Genomic DNA, 23,935 nt, shown 5'->3' with positions numbered 1-23,935 from the left:
GGGGTTAATCCATATACCTTGGTAGGGTGAAGATCCTCAGTCTGTTCATAGGTTGCCTTTCCTGGAACTAGGAATGAAATTATCTGTCCATTTTAGTTCTCGCAGTTTCTAATTTTTCAAATCTTAAATTCATTTAGGCATCTGCGTGTGCATTCTCTTAATAAGCACATTTTTATAGGTAGTTTTGACTAATGTGCACATTTTTGCAAGCAATTTTTATACATGAATATATTTTTGTAAAAACATCACTTGGTTGGAGAACTCTATTGCAAAATTCAGATAAGTGCAAATTTAGAATGGTTGTGTTCCCATAGTGTTTCAAAAAGTGTGGATTTGGTAGATTCACCTTTCACTGTGAACTGAATTAAATATGTCCCTTCTTGCTACCTGCAGCCAACCTATTCCTTTTATTGCTGTTTCCAGCTTTGTCAGAAACAGCCTCTGTAGTCAATATGCAAGAAGAAAACCGCTTGTTGCAGAAGGAGCTCTCACGCCTTGAGGACCTGTTGGCACAAACTCGTGCAGAGAAGGATGAGCTGGCTAGCAAATACCATGCCGTTAGTGAGAGGGTAAGATCAACATTTGAAGAAACCCATCTTTAAAAAAAAACAAGCTACTTTTTGTATGGAACAATCTTGCAAAAACACAAATCCAGCTGAGAGCTCCGTCACAAAACAATTATCCATCATTCTCTCTTGCAGCTGGTGTAGATTGGCAGCTGAGGACATATTGACTGGCAACACAGAGAGAATTAAGATGGAGGGCTTACTCATAAGTTCAGATAAACCTTACATTGCCATGACTCTTGGTCATGCACACTTCCCCATGTCCTGGGCAGGTCCTGTGACATGACAATATACAGCTTATGGACATTGGTTCCATTGTTTCATTTGGCTGCTCTCCCACAAGAACTTACGTAGTAGGTTACAGTTTGCTTTACTCCTTGTAGTCCTGGCTGCCCTTCAATGCCATAAACATATCTTGAGACCTAGCAAGAGCAGTTTTAAAGAAGGAAGGGCATTCAGAATCTGTGGGCTACATCGCAAAAGTCAGGCTGTATATAGGACTATTGAAGCACCTCGCCGTATTCTTCGCAAATGGTTATCAGTTTGGCTCCATTTTGAAGTCGCTGAGAGCTGCTTCCAAATCAAAACACACATAGATAGTCATACACGATGACCACATGAGAGAAGGATTAAACAAATAAATAAAGTGGGTCTAATATTACAGTTTGGGGTGAAAGGTGAGACTTGGATCTGAAAAGATTGAAAAATATATCTCTCATTGAGCATCTAAGCTTTGTGGTCTTTTGGGCTCGTGTAAACCTTAGGAGCACCCAGGCAGAATTTCGTAAGAAAGACATTCAATCAGGAAAAGATGAGCTTCTAGCAAAAGAACCTTATTTCTTTGCAGTGGTCTATGTTTTTTGAAGGCTGGAAGCACCCCTCCCATTTTCTATCAAGTTGCACACCCCTTTTATAAGATAGTGGCTCCTGAATTCAAGTCAGCCCAAGTACCATCTGGTTCAGCGTCATTCTCCAGCTGAAAGTAGAATACAGTACTGTAATAATATGTTATGTTGTAAGTAATTGAGGAGCATCTATGAAATAAATCAAAATAATGAGGAAGAGGCCTTAATAGATAAACTAGACTGCTAGGTTGTCTTTCCCATACTACAGTAGCTTAAGCACACTATACCTAAGAATGAAAGGTTAACGTAAGCATAATGTTTGGCCAGTATGTCTTCATTACTCAGATGCAGCTAATATGTTTTCAAAGTGTTTATTTGTGTGAAAGTAGACTCGGAAACAGAATGGCAGAGCAGCTGCTTTTAAACCCAACCAACCATCTAGCATTCTGCTGCAGCAGCGACCCTTTGAAGGAAAATTGCCAGGAATCACATTCTAGTGTGCAAATGTTGGGGGATTATGGTGCGCAGACACAGTCCATTGGTATCTCCTCAGGCATGCTAGAGCGGACAGGATGTTGGCCCTGTTTTCACACACTGCTGCTTTCTGGAGTATGCAGTTGCAGGTGGTCATGGTGCTTAGCTGTTGTGGCCCCTTCCCCGGGAGAAACTGGTGCTTGGTTTGCTGCCTGGAGAACATAGGGCACATTCTTGGCTAGACAAAGGTTCCCATCCAGAGGAGCATAAATAATTATAAGTCCAAACAATCCCTGCCTCCAGTCCACATGACAGGCACGGAGATCCAGGCCTGACTCAGCATCAAGCCCTCCGAAAAGCTGTTCCAACAGACTGGGACTGCTGCCCTGCCCCCAGCTGCTTCTTTTTGCTGAATGGGAGCAATGGAATGAATGCTATTTGGGAGGCCGAAAGAAGCGGAATGAATGGGTGAGGTCTTGATTCATGTAGGGCAGGGATGGAGAACCTTTTTCTGACCAAGCGCCACATTTCCTCCTGAGTCGCCTTCTGTGGGCTGTGGGTCAGTGGTGGGTGGGTCCAGAGGAACAAGTGGGTGGAGAAACAAATGTAAATTTTACCTGTTGTCATGGAACTGACATCGGAGCCAGAAGTGGAGGCAGGGCGCCCAAGCGATGCCGGAGAAGGGCCAAGCAGGGAAAGAGGGAACTCATCTGCTGGGGAAGGAAATCAGCGTAACACCAGGGATAAAGGGGGGCGGATGGGGGAATCGGAGAGGGGGCTCCAGGACTCTTCGCTGGAGACCAGCGGGGAGAGCACAGGTCCGCCGCTGCCCACACCCACCCTGCGCAGAAGACTTCCGTGCAGGGAAAGTAGGCGTAGCCATGGCGTCAAGGAGCTTCTTTGCTGGAAGAAGTTTAAGAAACGCCCACTGACGGATGCTGCTAGCGACTGAACAGCCACAAAGTGAAGGGCTGTCCAGCCAGGAAAGGTTTAACCAGGCTACCTAGCCAGGAGTGGCGGCAACTTACGCACGAGCAACCCCATATAACCATTACACCTGTATATAGTAGGCTAGTCTTACGCAAACCCACACACCATCCCTTCTCTGTCCTCCATCTAGGCAAGTAAGAGGCATTGTCAGAGTTCAAGAACACAGTCCAGCCAAGCAAAAACAGTCAAGGGGGGTGCAGGGCAGGGCCAGTGAAGGATGTGCCATGGGAAATTGGGAGTCTACGAACAGTGTGTGGCCTGGAGGAGTCCTGAGGGTCGCACAGAGTCCTGGAGGGTGACATGTCGCCCCCAGACCTGAGGTTCCCCACCCCTGCTGTAGTCGTTGTAAATTTTGCTAGGCAGAAGAATGACCTGCATTTGAGTTCCATGAGGAAGCTTTTGCCACCATTTGCTTTGAGGTTCTAACTACCAACTCATAAATATATTCGAGCAGGTGTATTTCTGCATGTAGTGCAAAGTGCAGGATTGTGTGAGACCTAGTATCTAGGGCACTATTTGACCTGAATAATCCTATGCATGTTTATAATTTAGTTCCAGTGTGTCTAGTGGGACTTAATCTCCTGCACGTCTGTTTAGTGTTGCAGCTTAAGGCTGCTATCCTGTACACATTTACCTGGGCATAAGTCTCACTGAACTCAGTGAGACTGACTTTTCAGGAAATATGCATAGGATTGTGCTGTAATAGTCTCAAGTTTCATTTTTTTCAAAGCTTGTTTTATCGCCCTTTAGATGTCAAGAGACTCTACAAAATGAGCAGGCAGTGTCTACAGAAAGATTCTGTGCCCATCACCACTATATTTCCTTCCCTTAAGGCTTTTAGTAGTGTTCTTGTTAAGTACACTGACCTTTCAGCTTCTCTGTAAGTCTCTTCCTCCTGTTCAACCTCCCCCTGCCAAAGATCTAAATCTGTAACCAGCCTTAGCCAATTTGAAACTGCAGGATTTCAGCCGCATTACAGTCTGAAAGGAAGAGAGAAAGAAGATCATGCAAATTCAGTAATTCATATTTGCATGAATTCTCATTACATTTGCGAAATGTAGGCATGAATATTTTGAGTATTTGGGATGTTGAATGTGTATTTCAGAGAAATGACGTTTCTGTTGTCCAGAGGTCCAGGAACAGCTGGGAGCCATGCTGGAAACCCTGAATTCTGCAAAGCTAGAGCTCATTTTCAAACACAGATTTATTTATTTTCCATTCATTTGGTTGCATCCTGCCACATTGCTCTTGTATGACATCTAAGGAGCCAGGCATTGGTTCCTTGCTGTTCTGCTCCTGACCCTTGCTCTGCCATTTGGATCAGGGAGGGTGTTTGCTTTTGTAGCTGGAGCTCCGAGGAGAGGAGGAAGGAAGCACAATGTTCCTGCAGATGAGACAGCAGTTCAAAGAGGATGAGATGGCATACAAGCGCAAGCTGCAAGCCTACCAGGATGGGCAGCAGCGCCAGGCTCAGCTAGTGCAGAAGATGCAGAACAAGGTGGGTGGCATTAACCTGAACAGGCACTACCTTTCATGAATGGGAAGATGGTGGGGTCTCACAGACGGATTCCATAAAGACTCAGCAGTGGGGCTTGCTGCAGAAGTTCTCCATTAGGTTTGTTGGTCCTGTCTTTTTGATTTAGAAAGCATGCTCCTTGTACCTGCCTAGCATTTTTTGTTCCATGTGTTCTGTAGGGACCAGTACTCACAGGTGATGAGAACAGCACACCAGGCTTTTTTTTATGAGACTACAAGAAGAAAGAAGCCCCCACCAACTAGCAGTTTCAGTTGTTTCCATGTGGATCCATTGGCAAACATAGCATTAGACAGCATCTTAGGTTCTTAAGAAGTCCTTCCCTTGATTTGTCCAAAGCTCTGGGGAGGAGCTTTGGGTATTTTTTAAACAGGGGTGCAGGCAGAGTTCCAGGTCCCTCTATTCAGCCCTTAAGACTCTTCCGAGGCCACACTCTCTCTATCCAGACTATACTCTTCACTGGCTCTGCTGCACGCCCTTCTGGAGTGCTTCTACTTAACAGGCGTGTGGCCTCTTTCTTGTCTGGACTGAGGTCAGAGAGGGTGGGGGCAGGAGGAGAAAACATCTGCATATGTATGACAAGAATGCAGACCACTGTAAAAAGGTAAGAGTCACATCTGTTGCTCCAAGTGGCGTAGCGTGGGGGTGCAGGGGGGGCCAGCCGCAACGGGCGCAACATCTGGGGGTTAGGGTTAGGGGGTGCAAATCCACGGGTTAGGGGGCGCAAATTACTTGCCCCGGGTGCTGACAACCCACGCTACGCCACTGGTTGCTCCACCCATTTTGTGACTTGCCACGCCCATTTTTGCATGCCTACCACTGCCATGTGGCCCCAGAAGGTCTATCTCAAGGGGATGCAACCCTCGTACTCAAAAAAAACCCTACCCCTGGTTTAAACGGCCCCTTTGGTCCTGATAATCAGGCGGACATATTGCCTCCCCCCCCCCCCCAAGATGGTGCAGCTGGAATAGCCTTCTTTCTTTGGGCCCCTCTCTCCTCATTCCTAGCTGCTTTGGCAACCACAGTCATTCCTTGCTTCTGGTTAGCAGCCATGCTTCCATCCCTATTCAGGTGTTCACACAAGCGAGCCTCTTTCCCAGTGTCCCTGCCATCTGTGTCCCTGCCAACCTTGGTTTCCCTCACCTGCGCTAGGTGCCTGTTGACAGCTTGCAGAGAGTGCATTTATTCATGGTATCTGTTTTTTTTAAAAAAATTTATTAAGAATTTTTTAATACAATAGAAAAGAGACAGAATAAACAGATAATAGACAGAAAACAAAAAAAAAGCAAACAAAAAATTTTACATCTTGTAGTATCCATCTTTTCTTCATCCTTTGGACTTCCTCACATCTCCCGCTCTTACGTTCCACATTTATAAAACTTTAGCCAGCAATTTATCCCCTTGTTTCAACTCTTATTATACACATTTCCAATATTTTGTCCCTAACTTTGAATATTTTTATCTAGATCTTAAAACCTAATTTTAACACAATATTTATTCAAAATTTATTTTTCTCATAAAATTCACTCATTCTCATAATCTTATCAACTAACTTTTTGGTTCCTGTTATTTTCAAATCTCTCATCCTTCCTAGCACTCATATAGCTTACAATGTTTTTGTAAATAGTCCTTAAATTTCTTCCAGTCCTCTTCCACTTCTTGCTCTCCCAGGTCTCGGATTCTGCCAGTCATTTCTGCAAGTTCCATATAGTCCATCAGTTGCATCTGCTATTCTTCCAGCGTGGGCAAATCTTGAGTTTTCCAATACTTAGCAACGAGTATCCTTGCTGCTGTTGTTGCATACATAAATAATGTTCGATCATTCTTTAACACCCTCTGGTCAACAATGCCCAAAAGGAAGGCCTCTGGTTTATTGGGAAAGGTATACCTAAATACCTTTTTCAGCTCATTATATATCGTTTCCCAGAAGGCCTTAACCTTAGGGCAGGTCCACCAGAGGTGAAAGAACGTTCCTTCAGTTTCCTTACATTTCCAACACTTATTGTCTGACCGGTGATATATTTTTGCTAGCTTGACTGGGGTCATGTACCACCTATATATCATTTTCATAATATTTTCTTTCAAGGCATTGCATGCCGTAAACTTCATACTGGTGGTCCATAACCTTTCCCAGTCAGCAAACATAATATTATACCCAATGTCCTGTGCCCACTTTATCATAGCTGATTTAACCATTTCATCCTGCGTATTCCACCTCAGCAGCAAGTTATACATTCTTGAAAGTAATTTAGTCTTAGGTTCTAACAGTTCTGTTTCCAATTTCGATTTTTCCACCTGGAATCCTAACTTTTTATCCAATTTAAAAACCTCTTTAATCTGAGCATAGTGTAGCCAATCTCGCACTTTATCTTTTAGTCTCTCCAAACTCTGCAATCTCCAGTTTTCTTATTCATGGTATCTGTTTTAATGCTACCATTCCCCTGACCCTTCCCCACAAGAGGAATTTACCTCAGGCTTATTTAGTACAGCTTCCGTTTCCTCAGATGCTCGTCCTCCATTTCCCAGCTGATACTCTTAAGAATCTATATTCTGCTTCCTTCAAATTTACTTTAAGTACAGATGCTTCCTTCCTTGCTGACCACTGAGGTAGTCATGTATTTATTACACACAATGGCTGCTTCTCTCTCAAAAAAAATGTTCTGGTTATAGGTCTGGCCTTTCTTGACAGAGATTAAAATGGTGCCAGGAAACTCTCAAATTCTTCCTCCATCTTTTTATATCAAGCTTCAGACAGAGAGGAGGTCTTTAGTTATGAGATCCGTGCTGTAAGCAGATCCCAGCTGAAGAGAAATAGGGTTTAGAACAACCACCTGTGTGGGATCCATTTTGCACGTAGAATATGGCCCAAAGAATTATACTTTTGCCACCAGAACAAGCACATGGGGAGAATAGATGTTCTCCAGGTATACTGTTGCAGTGCAAGAGAAATGAACGGAGAATTTCTGAGTTGGCAACAGGTGATGGGAGGTTGTACATGGCACATCCCAAGGTAAAGAGGTACATTTCCCCCATTTCAATTTTTATTTGTGCATGCAGTCTGAGGAGCTTGAATACATCAACTGTGTGATGCATGTTCCCCACAGTAAGTACCAGCTTCTGTCCTGGTGTAAAGTTTTATGGGTTTTGTTTTTTTTTAAAAAAAATACTTGATCTTCTAGTCAACAATGCCAGTCAATGGGGGCAGAGCTTGTTACATTCTTTAACAATAGCTTGCATAAGATAAAGTTTGGGGGTGGTGTTAGACTACAGATTGGCAAAGTTGATATCATGTGCATAGCTGTAGTGGAACTTAATACTGTATGTGACTGCATACTTCTGGTTCTCTTGGTCCGGCTCTTATCATAGTCACTGTTTTATTACACTGACCAACCTCCATCAGATGTCATGGTAGTAGTCCAAGTAAGTTTTCAGAAGTCTCTTTAGAATTTGTTGAAGACCTGTTAAAGTTGTTGGATAAATTGGCCTCATGGATCAAGCTTTCATTCTTCGTGCCTCTTTTATTCCTGGTAAGTAGCTTCGCCTGGGCTGCTGGTTCCTTCCTTTGTTCTCTCTTGTCTTCTCTTTTAATTCTCTTTACCTAAGGCTTGTACCCAGTGCAGTGCTAAGGAACCATCCTGTCAGCAGAAGGATAGACACTTAGAATCATGGCATTGCAGAATTGGAAGGCACCTCAAGGCTCATCTGCTCCAACCCCCTACAATGCAATGGGACTTTTCTCTTTTTCTTTTCTCCAACCTACACCCCTCTAAATCTGTTTTGACAGTCCCCCACCCCTACCCGGTAACCCTCTGGTGCAAATTTGGGGAGGGGACACATGGGGGAAGTTCCATGGGGCAAGCATAAAACCTTGTGCTGATGTGATGGTTTCATAGCAGTGCCTTGCTGCTTCTATTCCCTGGCGTAGATGCTGCAGTACAAGAAAAGATGTGGGGAGCTGGAGCAACAACTGCTGGAGAAAACCTCCGAGTGTGAGCATCAGAAACAGATGGTGCGCATGGCTTTTCTCATGCTATAAATGATCGTGATGAAGCATGTGGCAGCCTGACTGTTAGCACTGTGGGCAATTTGTAGATCACTGTCCCCTCACGCCATGCACCTTTAATTGGAGCGAGCGATTGGCAGACAGCCTAGCCTAATGACAGCCTAGTCTTTGTGTAGTTCATATCATTTAAAGACTCCCACTGGCTTTCTGAATGTCCAGTTTGGTGGTGTTTTGTGTGTGTAAAGTACGGGCCATACAGGCAACCAGTGGAGTACTTTTATTTTATGAAGGACGTTCTGGGTACAAAGCCTTTTTCACAACAGAGTAATAATATTATATAAGGCTAAAGCCTGTGGGGTTTAGAGGGGATTATAATTCACAGAGGGGAACTTAGGCATGACTACAATTATATGTGAGAAGCCTAAACACGGAGCGGTTCTTAAAAGGCAATTATCGCCGCGCTTTAACTAGAGATCCCTAGTGCCTCACAGTGCAATTTGAGCAGAAGAAGGTGCAGAAAGGGGCAACCAAAATGATCATGTAGTTGAAGCAACTTCCCTGCAATGAAAGGTTACCACATTTGGGGCTTTTGTATTTCAGGAAAAAGGTGACCAGGGCAGGGGAACATGACATGCTGGTGTGGAAAAAAGGATAGAAAGTCTTCCCATCCACATCTAGCCTGCTGCCATCATATTCTTTCGCTTCACATTTTTTTACTACCCATGAGAAGAGTTTAGCTGAAGGAACTAGGCTCTAGGAATTATTAGGACATGATAGTGTCATGTGAAGAAATACAGAGCAATGTGGGATGAATACCTCTCCCACGTCTATGAAAAAACCCTGCCCAGAACCTGTTTTATTTCTGAGGGTTTAGGAAATGGCTGTCTTTAATGCTGCCTACCTTTTCTTCCAATCACAGACCTCCCAAATCCAAATATTTATTTTTAAAAAGCAGTTTCGGGATTTTGAGAAAGTCTCCTATTGCCTTAAACAGATTCTGTGCTGTACAACATATGTAAGGACATGCGTATTTCTATAGCTCCTGCCAGCCAATCATTCTGTGCGCTGCTTTAATATTGATGCACAATCCGTCATCTTTCTAGGCGCAGATGAGGTTAGACTCAACGGAGTCGCATTTACTCCGCTTTGAGCATGACCACAATACAGAGCTGGAGAGCACTCTCATCCACCTGGAAGAGGAGCAGCAGAGGTGAGGTTGCCATTTGCTTCAGGGGGGTTGTTTATATGGTACATTTGTATACTGGCAATACTGCTCTTCAGTGATCAGCTGACCAGTGGTTATGGTAGCCTCCTTTGAAGACACACTTTCATCACCAGTCAGCTGGTTGAGGCAGAGAGAACACCTTCAAAGAGGTTTGCTGCAACTGCTCAGCGCTGGCAGAGATCCCTGCTTTTGAAAGCACCATCAAGAGTTCCTTTAAGCTCCTGATAGATAACTGTATCCTGCCCCACATCTGATGCCACAGGATACCAGGTGTGGGGCAGGTGGCCATGGTTTGTAGGAAATGGCCTTGCCTCACCTGGGAGCCATGCTGGGCATAATTAGACTCGTATGCTAGAGGTCCCCCACTGGTGACTATTTCTTTAAATTGTGGTCATGGTATTTTATCCATAGGAATGGTATAAATTAATGTTCCATTTGAAGTGTACAACTGTATGTCATTGAACTTTCATTTGATGGTAGCAGCATCCCTGAATCTATTACTGCAAATCATGAACAATATTTTAGGTGTGTCATATCCATATTCCATTCCTTTTATCCTAAGCTGGGGTGGGGAACCTCCAGGTCACTGGGCTTCCCCATTCGCCCATGAGGCCATTATGGGCAACCTTTACCTCCCTGCCCTATGCCTGATGTCATACAAATGTGGGCAGGTCTTGTCCCAAAGGGTGGGACTTGCTCAAAACCCACCATTTTTTTTATTCTTTAGTACATTTGTTATGACTAATGTGGTTTGATATACATAAAGACATAGAGGAATTATTGGATTCAAAAGAACTAGTGTGCCATATTGTGATTGTGGAGGAAAACACTGTCCTTGGCTTTCTAATTTTTTGTCTTAGGAGCACCAGTCTTTCCCAGATGAATACTCTTCTTCGGGAACAGCTGGACCAGATGAACTCCTCAAAACAAAGACTAGCAGGGGAGTTGGAGAGGGCAACCGCTGAAGTGCACAGGCTGAGGAGTGAACAGAAGGAGTCCCAGTGGCACAAGGGCAGGGAGGTACAACATATCCTATTGGTTGCTTTTTGAAATGCCAGGCAACATAATGATTAGAAGTCCATTTTCTTCATGTTGCACCATTGTACTATATGCCTGTAGCAGATTTGGCACTGGGAGTTTTTTTGTACCAATTCTTTGCTCAACTCAGCATCTTGTTGGGTTGGCTGTTCATAGGATCAGCACTCCTGCCAAGACCAGAAAATTCAGAGTCAAATATCGCTGCTTCATCTTCAGTGCCTTCACTGGTTCAGCTCATAGTCCCTCCAGGCTGCTGTTTTATTATTTTGACATTTAAAAAAAACAAAAACCCTCAAAGCGGTTTACAAAAGGATAAGAAAATCAAGAAAAATGTACAGCCCTATTTTAAAGCAGACAAAAGTTAAAATACTAAAACTGATTAAAATTACCTCCATTTTCTAAGCATCTAGGTAGGCTTGTGATTAAAGTTACCTCCATTCTCTAAGCATCTAGGTAGGCTTGTCTAAACAGGAATGTTTTTAGCAGGCGCTAAAATTACTACACCCATGCCTTGGTTGACGAACGCCTTGCGACTCAAACGTTTTGGCTCCCGAATGCCACAAACCTGGAAGTTGGTGTTCCAGTTTGTGAATGTTCTTTGGAACCTCAAATGTCCAATGCGGCTTCCGATTGGCTGCAGGAGCTTCTGGCAGCCAATCAGAAGCCGCGCCTTGGTTTCCAAACATTTTGGAAGTCAAACAGACTTCCGGAATGGATTCCATTCAACTTCCGAGGTACAACTGTATTTCTCCAGTTCCAGTCCTTTGGGGAGTGCCATAGCCCATATTCCCTCTTTCCTTGCAGTCCTGTTGTTGGCAGTGGGAGCTTTCCTCTGAATGCCTATATAACATGTTATGTATTGAAGGAGCAACTGATCTGGCTCAGGACTACAGTGTTGGCAAAGGGTTCAATCCCACTATCCCACCCACCACCCACATTGTCCTGTTCAAGCCCAGCCCCCAGCCCCCGCTGTTTACCTTAAAAACAAACAATGCTATTGCTAGTTGCTTGCATAAAAATCATTTATAGTTTTGCCCCTACTCCTTCTTTGGGGGGGGGGGAGCTCCTTTTCCCTCTTCTCTTACTGTCCCCTCTTTTCTATCTCATAAAAAAACCCAGATCAAAATAAACTCTCTAGAAAATAAATGTTGGTTGTGGACGCTGCATTTTTGAATTTATTATGCATTGTAAATCCAGTTTGGGTTTGGCAGAGTATTTGTATTTGGCAAAATGCAGAGTTCCTAGTTAGCAAAGGCAGTGTGTGTTTTGGTTCAATGAATAAGCATCTCTCCTCTCGAAGAGGACACAGGCCAACTGCTAAAGAGTTTTATCTACAAGACTGAGGGGCACCGAACATTGTACAGGGTTAGTGAATTCAGAATTGTTGTCATGTATCAACAGTTTTGCCTTGGGTTTGTTTCCAAATGCGTAGAGTACAGTTTATTGTAACCTTGCCACACTGTTCACTATCTGGAATCTGCCCCAGCCATTGCTTTCAGGGATATGCGTGGGTCCATCGGTGAAGCCAGTCTGCTGATCCCACCAATAGGCCCATGCTGGCTTGATGTCACCTTGCTCTGTCCTTCTGCATCCTCATCCAGATAAGCTGCAGCACACAGCTCATGCTCAGTATAGCTGACTAAACAAAACCTTATGCCTTAGCATCACTGCAAACACAAATAGCACCATTTCCTAATCCTTCTGTCTTATGCCAGCACCTTTGTGGTTTCCTTTTTCTTTGCCATCCTCCCTTGTTTGGCTCTTACTTAGGTTAATGGCGCTGAAACTCCAGCACAGGAACAAATCCAGAATTCTTTCTTCCACCTGAAATTTCATGATATCTCCTATGCTGCTAGAAGGTTAATGCCACATCACTATACTGATGTTCTTGGCCACCAGAAAAAATGGGGAGTGTTCCAACACACACAGTAAAACCCTCTTGGCCAAGTTGTCCTTGACTCTGCTGCTTCAAAGATAAATTATTCCCAATCTTCATAATTATCTTGCTTGTAAATGCCGGCTGTAAACAAGCTGTGTACCAAAATATGTAATACTTGGCCTTCGCCCATCACTTTTCTTGTTGGGTCAACATGGACTATTAGTGTTGAAGTGAGAATTGTTACACTGGAGTCAGTTGTACTTCTTGGCTCTCTGCTCTGTTGGCATTGTTTCATTCATCTTAGCAGCTTCATCCCGCTAACCTTGAATATTTTGCTACAATTCACTGATTCTCTGTCTATATATCTTTGGAGAGTCTCCCCCTCCATTGGCCTGCTTTTTGTTCTTCTAGGTTCTCCCTGAATATGATCTGTCCTGATTGAGAAGCCATTTGTCTCTCTCTGACTCTCTTTCTTTGACTGCCCCTCTCGCAGAACAAACAGAGTGATCTTGGCCATTCTGATTCCATAACGGGCTGTTGGCATTTTTAACCCAGTGACACTTCTATCATGTCATATTTGCCACTGCTTTAGTATTTCCATACCCTATTAACCAGATGTAGTAGTGCTCTAGTTAAAATTGCTGTTGGATTACCCTTCTATGGAGCGGAGACCACCAAGGCATTGCTGGAGCTCTTCCAGTATTATGAAAGAGCTCCTCTGTGAGAAGGAGTCTGGATCCAATAGGAAACCTTGAAAACTCCAGTTCTAAACAGCAAAGCCTTGGGTGGTGTTATTTATTTATTTATTTATTTGGACTGCAGAACAATAATCTGTATGTATAGATTTCTTTTACAAGCACTGAGACATACTCATGTGTGCAGCAAAATATTAGCTCATATATACGTTGGCCAAGTTCTGAGCTCAGAGCTCTTATTTGCTCAGCCAGAGTTGATGCCAGCCTCACTACAACCTCGGAGAGGAAGCATTTTGTCGAGTTCCTGGTTTGCATTTTAACAGTTTTGTTGTGTGTTTCGGGGATGACGCAGCAGTATCCCTGCCTGGCTTGAAAGTACTATTTATTAGAAACTGAAGGTTAGTTGCAAGTTATTTATTTAACATTTTCTGCCTTACTTTTCCAAACGTCCATCGCAGCTTGCAAAAGAAGTGCCAGGAAAGCAATCTAGTGAGTTGTAGGTAAATTTAAATTGTATCTTCTGTAACCCTTCTACTTGCCTGCAGCAGGGGCAAAAACATTCTGTTTCCCATGCCTTACTCATATAGGACCTTGAACAGATTTTGGAAGATGGTTTAGTGTAGCGAGTAATACAAATGGGTGTCGGAGGGAGGTAACTTTCTGCAGCTCTCAGTTAATAAAATGTTGAAGTGCTGGGACTGGTGACATGTCCGTATCCTGTTCTCTCCGTCATCCTTTGCAGAGTTACAGTTCCTATTTAACCAGCGAGCACAGTGGGATCCTGCTGCTGTGGCGTCAAGCCGCCACACTCCGTGGCAACTTTGCAGAGCTCCGCACAACCATGGAGAGGTGGGTTCTCCCTCAATGTAGCAGCACTGCTACAAGAGGGACCCTGAGGGCTCTCTAGAAAATGCCTGAAAGATTTGCCTGTGCTGTTGATGCCCTCGTAGGGGGGCCTTGTTGTTTAAAAATATTGAGTGTCATCAGCTCCAAAAACGCCAATGCGAAGCATTTGGGGAGGGGCAAAATATACCCCAGTTGCTGGAAACCATAGCAGAGTATTGCGTGGACAGGCGGAGCCCCCCCAACCCCAGGTGACCCCCACGTGGAATAATGACTCAAGACAATGTGCTATGAGATTAAAACTGGCCACAACTTTATTAAGTTTCAGGCTCAGGCATTGGGCGTTTATCCTTCCCAGTCCCCAGCTGGGGATCTGGGAGACTTCAGGGTTATCCAGAATGTGTGGGGTTTGGACTGGCTCTGGAGAACATATGTTCAAGCAGAGAGCCCGCCCCCCATTTCGCTGCCGTTGGACGGGAGAGCAATGACAACCTCTCAGCGTATGGCCAGTGCCTCCCCTCAAGACCCCTTTAATGGGGAATCCTGATATCACTGCCACAAGGGGGGCGTGGGTCACCACTTCACGCCCCCCCCCTCCATTTAGGAAGATAGACTAAAGGATTCCGCCCAAGTCCTGAAACTGCCAAAGTTGTGACACTCTGCTACGGGAAAGGCAAAACCTGCCAATGGAGGAAAAGTCCTTTCCGACCCTGACATAACAACGCCTGTATACCTGTGGAGAAGAGGTTAATCTGCAAAGAAGACTTAACTGAGGGAGGGGAGGGTGGGAGAAGCTCTGGAGCCAACTGCTGCTTCGCAGGTAAACTTCACCTTCTGTTGTGTGGGCAAGATGGCCCCTCTCCTTACCTGGCCAATCCCCTGGCAACACCTCCCAAGGCAGGATTGGGCGATTGGCTGAGGTAGGCGGAGAACTCCAGGTATCCAGCCTGGGAGGATGAAGTCAGCCCAAACTACCAGGAGTCGCACTGGGATCCAGGGGGCTGCGCGCGACCACGCAAAAGGCGCCCCCATTTGATGTGGGAGCCGTCATTGTGCCTGGGTTCTGCTTGCAGGTTTCCTGCAGGCACCTGATTGGCCACTGCAAGAACAGGATGCTGGACTAGATGGAGCATTGTCCTGATCCAGCAGGTTCTTCTTACGTTGTTATTATATCTGAAAACCATGCCCCTACGGCCTAACCCTAAATAGAACCCATCCTGGCTTTCAACTGGAACTTCTGGCTCACAGCTGGCCTTGCCAGAGACAAAATGTGTGAATGCTTAATGAGAAAAGATTTTTACTCCCACATTACCAGAGGTCTCGCTGAGGCAGGGACCGACATGGCAAGAGCTGCCCGCCGCCTCCAGACCGCCTGCCTCAACTTGGATTCCAACCTGCGCCTCTCGGAAAGCAGCTCCACCTGTTTGCTGGAGAAGCAGCTTCGGGAGAAAGTCCGGGAGATGATCCAGCTGCAGAGCCAGTGGGATGGAGAGAAAGCTGAATTGAACTCCAGGTTAGAAGAGCGTTCGCAGGTGCCTCTGGTCTTTGGGGCACACGCTTTTAAAGTGGGGTAAAAGTTTGCCCGTTGCTATATCCAGCGTGGGTGGCGCTGTGGTGTAAACCACTGAGCCTTGGGCTTGCCAATCAGAAGGTCGGTGGTTTGAATCCCCACGATTGGGTGAGCTGTCGTTGTTCGGTCCCTGCTCCTGCCAACCTAGCAGTTTGAAAGCACCTCAAAGTGCAAGTAGATAAATAGGTACTGCTCCGGCAGGATGGTAAACGGTGTTTCCGTGCGCTGCTCTGGTTTCACCAGAAGCGGCTTAGTCATGCTGGCCACATGACCCAGAAAAACTGTCTGTGGACAAACGTCGGCTCCCTCGGTCATTAAAGCGAGATGAGTGCCGCAACCCCAGAATCATTCGATAATGGACTTAACAGTCAAGGGTCCTTTACCTTTATATCCAGCAGAATCAACCCACTGATTGCAATGGGCTTGTTAGTCAAGTCAAGTCAATGGATTTCAGTGCGTCCACCCTGAGTATGACCTATTAGACACAGCCCATCTCTCTGGGTCCGTGAATCATGGCACAATAATGTGTTGTTACTGCTGTTATCAAAGGTGCATTTATATTCCACCTTTCCTCCGAAAACCTCAAGGTGGCGTACACACTTGTCTCCCTCTCCATTTTATCCTGACAACAACCACCTTGTGAAGTAGGTTAGGCTGAGAGACGGTGACTAGCCCAAGCTCGTCCAGTGCTCTTCATGGCTGAGTGGGGATTTGCACTTCCTTCACACGGCATGTAGTTAAACTATGGAACTTGTGATGACCACCAACTTTAAAAGAGGATTGGACAAATTCACTGAGGACAAGGCTATTAACAGCTACTAAATCACAATGGCTGTGTTCTACCTCCACTGTCAGTTGCTGGGAATCGCAGGTGGGCAGAGTGCTGTTGCATTCCTGTCCTACTTACGGGCTTCGCATGGGCAACTGGTTGGCCACTGTGAGAACAGGATGCTAAACTGGATGTGCCATTGGTCTGATCCAGCAGGGCTCCTCTTATATTCTTAGTCCCTCAGGTCCTAATCCAACACTCTAACCACTACACCACACTGGCTCTCTTAGAATGGAAGGCACTTTTAATGGAGGGGGCACTCTCTGTGATGTCTATGCATACCCAGCGTTTGCTTCCGGTAACCCAGAGGTGGCATTGGGACAAAACAAAGAAACATATTTGCATGTCACAATCTCAACTGTGAGCAGTGACCAGAGGCACTGAAACAAAGGAAGAGCTGGCAGCCAGGTCAGGAGAGCCATTGATGCATGCTGGCATGGTGGTGCCCAAGTTGAATAGCAAGGAGCAATCCGAGCCAGCATCCCCTGTAAGGTGGGTTCCTTGGAGATAGTAGTCCCCAAGCTGGATTCTCAAAGGGACTAGCTCCCTCAGGAACAAAGGCTTCACACTTCCCAGTTCTCAGTTGCAGTTCTCAGTTGCAACCAATACCACTGGCAAGAAGTAATAGAGAGGCAATGGAGTGCTTGGTTCTAGCCCAGAGGACTACTCTTTGAGGCTCTCTGCTCCTCGGGGAGTGGGGCAGAGCCTGTAAGGAATAGCCTGGTCCAGAGAGGATGTAAAGGCAAACTGGGACCTAGGAACTATTGGAAAATGATGTCTGCTCTCTGTGATATCTGGGGGGTAGGGTACTATAGGACTGTAAATCTGACAGCTCTTGTTCTCCATTGGTTCTTGATCTTGAATTGGCTCCACACCATCTGGATTCTTATTGACTGTTCTCTCCATCAACCCAAGACCTCTTGCTGAATCTGCTTTCTCCCAGTCTTTGTGTGAATTTGTCCAGGACAATACATAGTGGGAAGGGAAGCCTTTCTGAAGCTACTTTCAGTTCTTAAAAATTGTTGTCAGCCTCTGACCATGTATCTTTTTAATGTGATGTGTGAATTGGTGGCTTAATGATCCCAAGAGTATGAAGAATTGAGTCCTTTGAGGTCATATGTTTTCACTCCTGATCAATCTGCCACCTATGTCTGGTTTGTGTCTTACAGGATTGCAGAGTTGACCACGCTAGGAGATAAACTTAAAGAACAGAATGCAAAGAAAGAGAAGACCATCTCTGCCCTAAAAATGGACATTCAGAAATTGGTATACGTACCCACAACCCCCCCTTTCTGTCACTCTCTCAGGCAAACACACATAGCCTTACCAACATATACATCCTCACAAAAATACATGGCCTAATACATACACACTGGCTTGCACTTCCACACACACCTGCCTTCTCATACTTTCTGTGCCCTTTCCCCATGTCCATTTCTGAGAAACTGCTTATCTTTGAACACTAGGAGGCCAGTAAGACTGGAGATCTAGAAGAGGTGAAGGACCTGAAAGAAGAAATTGAATATTTGCAACATAGCTTGAACAGCATCACAAAGGTGTGCGAAACGTTTACCTACCCTGTAATCCAGTTAAATTGCTATATATACATTCACAAGACGACTCTGACTCACTCTGTGTAATTTGATGGTAGACATCTAACTTGAGTAGAAATTGATGCTCGATTCACTAGGAAGTTCTTACACAAGCCCAGCTGAAATTAAAGGGTGCTATAGTGAGAGAGAAACCTATAGAACACCATCTGCTTTCTCTCTCACCACCACTATTTGTTGGTGGTACTCACCATCCTCCATTGGGCTTCTGGACATGCATCAGTGGTAGGCAGTCTGCAGCCATTTTGAACTTGAGCTAAGTTTGTTTTCCATCATTGGTGGCTGCCAGCAGTGTTAACTTACCCCAAATGTAAAGTCTCTACGCATAGACACAAACTTCTAGCCTGATCCAGACCCACTAAATCTCATAGACCTGTGATGGAATCTGCCAGGCCTCTTTAGCAGTCTCTTCTTACAACCATAGTCTCACAGAGTTAGGGTGGGGGATGTGGGGAACCCACTTAGTTCAACCCCAGTCTCATTACGGTATAATAACTTGTGATGGATTTGACTGGCATTCACTTCTTCTCAACCCTCCTCCTAGCTGGCTTTGTCTGAATCCAAGAGCACAGGACTCGGTTCCTTGGAAAGTACAAGAACCTCGTCAGAGGAAGACACCCTATGGCAGACCTCCCCTCTGCGCTCCAGCTCTCCCCACCGCCGGCGGGTATCACCATCCCGGGCACACCCTTCATCACTTCAGAATGCAGCACTGCAAGCAGTCCGTGCTGCTATCCAGAAATCACAGCAGCATGAGCAGGTTTGGATATCCTGAGTTTACGGTTATAAATCTGAGAGAGAGAGTACAGTGATACAGTCATCGAATGCTTCTACCTTACAGTTATTTCAAAATATGTATAAGACTGTAAATTTCACAGAGTATTGAAACCAGGAGGCGCTGCAACAATAGCCCCCCAGCTGCAGCGTCACTGCTGCTGCTTACTGGGAGGGGCGAGACAGTGAGGTTGGTGCTGTGCAGGTGCACCAAATCCGGCACTTTTGCTGCTTCACCCACACTGCCCCGACCTTGCTGGATTTCACCAAGAGAAATTGGTGGCTCTTTCCACCATCCCCTGGAGCTCTTAGTGCACCTGCTGCCACAGGAACCCCGCCCCCCCCCCCACATCCTAGCCTTGGTCAGGGGAACAGCTGCAACACCCTTTTGCACTGGCTCTTAGTGTCCATATCCCTCGTGCATGCAGGCAGCATAGCCAAATGATGGAGCTCGGGAAACCAGCTTTCAGAGATATGAATGCAATGCCTCTTCTGCACATTTTGGGTTTACCCAAACCACAGATTTCTGTATTTATTTACAAAATCCGGCTTCCCTGGCTATAGAGACTCAGCTCCTCAGCGTCAGTGAAGGTGTTGATCACAGCACTTGCCCACCTGTTAAATGGGGTATCCCCCCGCCCTCGTGCATATCGTGTTGTATGATGTGGAAGGGGTTTCCTGCTTGCTCCCTCTTTTTTTTTTTAATGAACAGGAGTTGCGTGTGCAGCTGGAGTCTTGCCAGGATGCCCTGGGAACTGTCAAGAAGCAGCTCGCTGACTGCCAGCAGGAAGCGCAGGCAGCAAAACAGCGGCTGCAGGAAGAGAGGCAGGAATGTGAAGAGCTGACCCGGTCACTGGAGGATTGCAGGAGGGAACTGCAACGCTGGAAAGCCTCAGTGGAGGTGCTCGGAAGGTGAAAGAGGGAGCCTTCAGATCTGTTAATGCTTTTGAGTGACATGGCTCTGATTCAGTCCTTCAGGTGGTTAAGTAGATTGTGACCATCAAATAAGCATCTCAGAAAGGAAGCCATCCCCCTCTGTAGTGACGCGTCACTGACTGGAAACTCCCTATGCCTTGCATCCCTTCACATCTGAGGAGGGTCCACAGCTCAGAGATAAGAGCATTTAGCTCTTGGCATCTCCAGGCTTGGCTGGGAAAGACTCCTAAAGAGCCACTGCCAGTCAGCGTAGACCAGCCTCTGCCAACCTGGTCCCCTCCAGATGTTTTGAATAGCAACTCCCATCAGCACCAGCCAGCACATCTGGAGGTGCCACAGTGGCGAAAGCTGGTGTGTGTAGATTATACTGAACTAAATAGGCCAGCTGTGTGACTCAATATAAGGCAGCCTCCTGTGCTTACCTAAGGGCAGCACATTCATGATACAGTTTGACTTGGGTTGGTGGGTGGATGAGGAATATTGAACAACTCGCTTTTCCATAGTAACATAAAGGGGTCTCTTGTTTTGATGATGTGATTTCACACCTCTGCACCCATTTCTGTTGTGGCCGTCAGCCAAAGAGATGTAAAGTGATTCTTAAAGTGACGATGAAACAATGTCTTTGGGAATAACATGCATCAGCATTCGTTGCTGCCAAAGGTTATCAAATGCCTCTCCCCACTAGCCCCAACTATTACAGCGGTGTTATTTATCTTGGATGCATATAAAAGGGTATCTGTGAAATTAATTTGTCCTAGGAAGGTCATTGGGTAGCATAGAATGGCACCTGTGCTATTGTTCCTTGTTGGGGATTTAAAAGAAGAACTTTTGCTGCATTTTGACAGGTTCCCCCTCCTTGCCCCTGTTTAAATTATTTGAAGGATTCACTAAATCAGCCTTCCCCTACCTAGTGCCCTCCAGATATTATTGGACTACAACTGGTTGGGGAAAGCTGCACTAAGTTGTATGAGAAGTGTACAAATACAATGGATGGATAGATGGAAAGACAGGCAGACAGGTAGGTTGATAGAGGCATTTTTGCTGCAGATACATTTCGTGTTACAGCATATTTGAGTCTGGATTGCATCATTGGCTACTCCTGGCTTTTGGCAGAGGGTCTGAATAGATGGCTTTTAGTCGCTTTGCACTATGTTTCTATGATTTTGTTCCCTGCCTCTGGAAAACTTTTTTTTTCTGTTCAAGGCCTTTGGTGGGGCTGGATTAATTGCCTTCCTCCTGCCTGCCCCTTCTCTGCAAGAAAGTAAGCCCACCTACTTGCAAAAGAGAAGTGGTGGTTGGTCACTAAAAGCAGGTGGAGGAAGCAGAGCATGTATTTCTACCCCAAGACAAACAGGGGCCTGTTTTCAGGGTGCATTATCTTGACCCCCAGGTTGCTCATATTTTGTCTGTTTTTTCACTCCCCAGAGAGAAGGAGGCCGCAGAAATGGCAGTGGAAAGCCTGAATCAGCAGCTCGATTCCTCCCATCTGGAGGTGGAGCGGCTGAAGACTATGAATGGAGAGCTGCAGAGACAGCGAAAACTCCTGGAAGAACAGAAGGAGGATGTCATTAAGGAAAGGGAGAGAACAAAGAAGGAGCTGGAGCGGGGGTGAGGTGCTGCAGTTGTGTCCCTAGTGCTTTGATGCACAAGGCAATCCTGCTCTCTGTGCTGGTCTTCAAAGACTTTTCCAGATTCTCACACTTGGGCCGATAGATAGCCTTTGCTAATAATGTTGGGCGTAGTTCGTGTGAATTATCAGCGCTGCAAGTCATGATAGCTGTATTCTGCTTCAGAAGCAGTGAGCCTCTGAATGCCAGTTGCCGGGGAACAAGAAGGATGTGGTCATGAAAGATAGCTGTAATAATGGAAATAAAAAATTGAACCCCAACGACATTAATTGGCATCCCAAGGTGTATTGACACAATGAGTTAAGCATAATCTGGCTTGGTTGGTGCAAGGCATAGTTAGACCTTTTCTTCTTCCTCAGGCAAAGATCCCTGGAGCAGCTTGAGGAAAGGATGTCTGCCCTGAAGAAAGAGCTGGTGACAGTCAAGGAGTCTTTGAACCAAGCCATGCTGGAGAAGGATATGCTAGAGAGTGCGAAGGAAGGCTTGAGCGGAGCACTTTCCAAAGTAAGGGTAGCCAGAAGGCACATTCCATATGCCAAATAACTCTCCTCCTAACTGAGGATATTGTCCTCTCCCTTTATGTTTCTAACTATTGCTGACATGGCCCCCAACCCCCCAGCATCTATTTGCTTTTCTAGGAAACCAAAATCTTGACTTTTCTATATGTGAAGTAATTACATATAGCATTGTAAAAGCTATAAAAGGATTTTATCATGCATAGTCTTGTGTAGTCAGATGGGAAAGGAAGCCAGTTAAAGAAAAGAGGCGACAGCCTTAAGAACAAAGTATGGGATTATCCAAAGTCAAGGATAGGAACAGGCAGCAGCTAAGTCCAGAGGTTGTGTAAAAGCAGGACTCGACTGGCAGCAAGTACAGAGACTTGGGAGGCAAAGGTACAAAGCACAAGTTGTAAAACATTTACTGTTTTTGTATGTTTCTTGTTTAGCCACCTTGAACTTTTCAGGAAATGTGTTTTTAATCATCATTAATTCAGTTTATTAGCCACCCCATAATAAGAGTTACCTGGGCAACATGCAAATAATAATAACATCAACTTAGTGCAACTGGTAGCCTGTCGCTGTCCACTTCTAGCACTAGGGAGTCTGGAGGGAGAGGCTAGTATTGTTACACCAGGCTAAGGCCATAGATCTGTAATGGTTGGGTTCCAAGGTTTTATGGAAAAGCCCCTTGCCAAAAGTCTCGGGAGCTTGGTTTATTGCAAAGCCATGCCAGGCAGAAAGGCACAGTGCCCTTTTACTCTGGAAAATGTCACCGAATATTTGCTTTCCGCGTGGGCTTCTATTAGTGCCTGGTATGGAGGAAGGGGAAAGAGAATGAATGTAAAATCATAGCTGCTGTATCTTGATAGCCATAGCCGTCAACTTACAGATTTGAAAATAAGGGACCAGCAGCCTCGAAAATAAGGGATCAGCAGCCAAAATAAGGGATTTTAGTCAACCAGCAGCCAAACGAAGCCTCAAGCGGTGGTTCCCACAGCGCAGCAACCCGGCAAAGGGGATACAGCAAGGAAAACCACCATCACCTCTCCGCTGGGAAGCGCTGAGCAAAGGCGAGTCCCCAGGCAACGCAGCCGATTTGATTGGCACAAGGCATGCAAGCTCCACCCCCCAGTCGTTCTTAGACTCCTTATTGGGTGACCAACGCAGCCGGCAGGGAGGGAGGGAGAGGAGCTGCTTCCTTTGAAACCTGGGAAATTTAAGGGACATCAACAATCCGGGACAGCAGCGGGAAACGGCGCTGGGATAAGGGAGTTTCCTGCCAAGTAAGGGATGGTTGACAGCTATGCTTGATAGCCAGTGCTGACAGTTGACTGTGAATCCCAGAGACTTAGCCAGGAGGGCAGCATTACTGAGTCTGAGACAGTCCAGCACTCTAGAAGAACCAAATTTCATTCCTGACACCTTTGGTCCCTTATGTTTTAAGGGGAAAGCAGAACTGTGGGTGAGGTGCCATTGCATGCCATCACATCATCAGGACTTGATATTTGAAAACAGTAAACTGTGTGCTAAGTTTAATCTCTTTTCTTGGAAATAATGTGCCTGCCAAGGCCATGGTCCAATAAAGTGTTAGGGCAGGCCCTGAATGAGTAACTATTTTGGTAAAACACTCTTGTGAACACTGCCCTAGCAGCTCAGATTGGCTCTGCTGAAGTGAGTAGCAGATCTCTTTGCCACCCACACTTTGGCTAGAATGAACTTTCAGGGGGAAAACTATATTTTCCTAACATAATATTGCCTGGTTATGTAATGAACTTGATCTTAAAAAGAAAAAATTGTGTTAACTTTTGTATGCACAAATGCTAAGGATTCCCTCTTCTCTTTCTTACTTTCAGGGTGTGTTTCTTCGTGTGTGTTTTTAAAGGCACTGACTGGTATTAAATTGAATGTGGAATGGATAAATAGATCCTTTTAAAAAAGTGTGGCACAAGCCATATACAGATATACATATATTTAACAAAGACAAAACCTCAAGGAT

The 23,935-nt window shown here is 45.5% G+C and overlaps 1 protein-coding gene across 5 annotated transcripts in view; it reads left to right on the top strand.

Moving 5' to 3' along the window:
- Window positions 1–23,935, top strand: part of CROCC2 (ciliary rootlet coiled-coil, rootletin family member 2) — an 89,657-nt gene that overhangs the window by 10,241 nt on the left and 55,481 nt on the right. For 3 of the 5 annotated variants that reach the window (XM_083742029.1, XM_083742028.1, XM_083742030.1), the window contains exons 3-14: window positions 424–569; window positions 8,335–8,418; window positions 9,516–9,622; window positions 10,498–10,657; window positions 13,992–14,098; window positions 15,408–15,605; window positions 17,661–17,757; window positions 17,958–18,047; window positions 18,646–18,861; window positions 19,588–19,787; window positions 21,237–21,419; window positions 21,799–21,943. In XM_083742029.1, coding sequence (XP_083598155.1) covers window positions 424–569; window positions 8,335–8,418; window positions 9,516–9,622; window positions 10,498–10,657; window positions 13,992–14,098; window positions 15,408–15,605; window positions 17,661–17,757; window positions 17,958–18,047; window positions 18,646–18,861; window positions 19,588–19,787; window positions 21,237–21,419; window positions 21,799–21,943 — 1,733 coding nt within the window. Of the gene's footprint in view, window positions 1–423; window positions 570–4,220; window positions 4,374–8,334; window positions 8,419–9,515; window positions 9,623–10,497; window positions 10,658–13,991; window positions 14,099–15,407; window positions 15,606–17,660; window positions 17,758–17,957; window positions 18,048–18,645; window positions 18,862–19,587; window positions 19,788–21,236; window positions 21,420–21,798; window positions 21,944–23,935 lie in introns of all 5 variants that reach the window. The other 2 variants (XM_083742026.1, XM_083742027.1) reach the window with 1 other exon arrangement.

This window comes from Podarcis gaigeae (assembly GCF_964106915.1).
Source record: "Podarcis gaigeae genome assembly, chromosome: 5".
NCBI classification, from domain to species: domain Eukaryota; kingdom Metazoa; phylum Chordata; class Lepidosauria; order Squamata; family Lacertidae; genus Podarcis; species Podarcis gaigeae.
Note: the sequence above shows the minus strand (reverse complement) of the source record. Positions and strands in the feature narration are given on the sequence as shown.